Below are 2,867 nucleotides of genomic sequence, written 5' to 3'. Positions count from 1 at the left end.
CTGGGATACCCGGGAATGCCAGGCTGGGAATGCCAACCTGGGAGTGCCAATCTGGAATGCCAATCCTGGGAATACCAATCCTGGGAATGCCAATCTGGGAATGCCAATCTGGGAATGCCAATCCCAGGAATGTCAATCTGGGAATGCCAATCCCTGAAATGCCAATCCTGGAATGCCAGTCCTGGAATGCCAATCCTGGAATGCCAATCTGGGAATGTCAATCGGGGGATGCCAATCCTGGGATGCCAATCCTGGGAATGCCAATCCCAGAAATGCCAATCTGGGAATGCTGATGTGGGAATGCCAATCTGGGAATGCCCCAGGGCAGCCCAGGGCAGCTCACCCTGCCCTCCCCTCCCAGTCTCCCCTTCCTCAGCACCGAGGGATTGAGGAGCAGATCGGCCTTGAGGGGAGGCAAGAAGGGGAAAACCCGTGGGTGTCAGGGAGAGCAGCTGGGGCCCCAACAGATCCACACCCCGACCCTCCTCTCCTCCTCCTCCTGCCCCAAAACGTGTCCGGAATGCAGGATTTCTGCTTTTTCCAAACAATCCCCCTCTCACCCACCCTGCCTTCCCAAGGGGTGGCGATGCTCCATGCCAACCTCTGCGCCTCCCTCTGCAGCCTGAGCCCTTCCTGGGGGGATCCGCTGGCTCCAGCCCCTCCCTGGGAGCCATGGGCACCACGGAGGCCACGCTGAGGATGGAGAACGTGGATGTGAAGGAGGAGTGGCAGGACGAGGACTTCCCCAGGTATGTTCCCAAAAAAACCAGGAGAATTTTATTTTTTTTTTCCCCTGTGAGAGACCATCAGAGTGGGAGGGTCCATGCCAAGGCCTCAGAGGCCACAGGAGCCTGAACTCCAACAGGGGTTCAGAATTTTTGGAGCTGCTCTGAGTGTATCAAAAATCTGGGGATGTTTCTGGCAGCCCTGTGTGGGCACGGCGAGGAGGGAATGGAGCTGGGTGTGCAGCACAGGGGGATTGGGATGGATAGAGACATCCACAGAGGGATGGAGGGTGGATGGATACACGTGGGAGCAGATTTATGGATCTGTGGACTCCTTCCCAGGCTCTGAATCCAGCAGAATCCCAAACAGAGCAGTGCTGCTGTGCCAGGAGAGCAGTAAGCCCTGTGGGGCTGACAGGAGGTGCCAAAGTGGCACCTTCCACCTTCAGATCGGCTTCAGCAGCTGCACAGGGTGCCAAAACCCATCCCCAGCACATTCCCACCCCCATTCCCAGCTCATTCCAACTCCCAGGGTGCCCAGGGCAGTGCTGGATTGTCCCTCTCCGAGGACATGCCAGGGACATCCCAGGGGATCCACCGGGTGTGGATTCCCCTGCTCCAGGGACATCCCAAACCCACCAGGTGTGGATTCCCCTGCTCCAGGGACATCCCAAACCCACCGGGTGTGGATTCCTCTGCTCCAGGGACATCCCAAACCCACCAGGTGTGGATTCCCCTGCTCCAGGGACATCCCAAACCCATTGGGTGTGGATTCCCCTGCTCCAGGGACATCCCAAACCCACCAGGTGTGGATTCCCCTGCTTTTCACAGCTCCCTCCCATCTCTGCCCGTTCTGGGGGATTCCCCTGCTCCAGGGACATCCCAAACCCACCGGGTGTGGATTCCTCTGCTCCAGGGACATCCCAAACCCATTGGGTGTGGATTCCTCTGCTCCAGGGACATCCCAAACCCACCGGGTGTGGATTCCTCTGCTCCAGGGACATCCCAAACCCATTGGGTGTGGATTCCCCTGCTCCAGGTGGCCCTGCCTGGCAGCAGGGGTGGCTCTGGGGGGATTTCACAGCTCCCTCCCATCTCTGCCCGTTCTGGGATCTGGCTCTGGATGCTCTCCAGCCCCTGGTGCAGCTGCAGGTGCCTGGGGGCTCTCAGGGCTGGCCCAGCCCCTGCAGCTGCAGGCACAGAGAAAGGGGCTCCTGTTCCCCCGGCATGAGCCTGGCTCTGTTCCTGGCAGCCCCAGCTGCGTCCCCTGTGAGCCCCTCTGTGCTGCATCCCACAGCGCGGGGTTTGTCCTTCCCTCCTTCCCAGCCCTGGCCCTCCCAGCGTGGATAAAGTTCCCTCAGAGCTGCTGGATCCCTGCCAGCCCCGGGTTTTGAATGGAGTGAAAGGAGAGAGAAGTGTGGGAAAGAAAGGGATGGATGGATGGATGGATGGATGGATGATGGATGGATGGATGGATGGATGGATGGATGGATGGATGGATGGGTGGATGGATGGATGGATGGATGGGAATCGTGGAATGGTTTGGGTTGCAAGCTGCCTTAAAACTCATCTCCCTCCCAGAGTTGGGGATTCCTCCCAGCAGACCAGGCTGCTCAGAGAATAGCGACGGGAAATGAAGGTGTAGGAAGGAAAAGATCGTCCCAGATCTCCCTAGGAAATCCGGGATAAAGCTGCCCTGGCTCTGGGACACCTCGGCAGCAGCCCAGGCACTGCCCGGGAGCTCCGTCCCACGCTGCCCATGCAGCAGCAAACTCCAGGCCCAGCCTCCCGGGGAAATTCCTCCTGGAAAGCTCCCAAAGCCGGGAAAAAGCCCTGGGAATGAGCCCTGGGAAGAGGCAGAGGGGAGGATGAGGCCGGAGCCCTGGGAGGAGCCTCCTCCAGAGGGATTGAGCAGGAACGATGCGAGGCAGAGCCCAAACAGCCCCCAGGCAAAGCAGGGAAAGCCAGCTGGGTTCCACCAGCAATGAAAATAAATAAATTGTCCTTTTCCAGCCGCTTCCCCGCTGGAAGCACTGGAATAATAGGGCAGAAACTGCTGCATGTGGGACAGCCGCTCTCCAGCAGCTGATTTGCTGCAGAGCTATTTTTGCCTGCCTGCCATTAGCCAATCTTGCCCCGTAA

General features: G+C 58.9%; 1 protein-coding gene across 1 annotated transcript in view; it reads left to right on the top strand.

Moving 5' to 3' along the window:
* Positions 1–626: 626 nt before the first annotated feature.
* ATCAY (ATCAY kinesin light chain interacting caytaxin) overlaps positions 627–2,867 on the top strand; it is a 15,335-nt gene continuing 13,094 nt past the window's right edge. The window contains exon 1 of the mRNA XM_005430358.3: positions 627–749. Coding sequence (XP_005430415.1) covers positions 673–749 — 77 coding nt within the window. The 5' untranslated portion in view covers positions 627–672. The remainder of the gene's footprint in view (positions 750–2,867) is intronic.

The sequence above is a fragment of the Geospiza fortis genome, unplaced genomic scaffold (assembly GCF_000277835.1).
Source record: "Geospiza fortis unplaced genomic scaffold, GeoFor_1.0 scaffold569, whole genome shotgun sequence".
Lineage (NCBI taxonomy): Eukaryota > Metazoa > Chordata > Aves > Passeriformes > Thraupidae > Geospiza > Geospiza fortis.
Note: the sequence above shows the minus strand (reverse complement) of the source record. Positions and strands in the feature narration are given on the sequence as shown.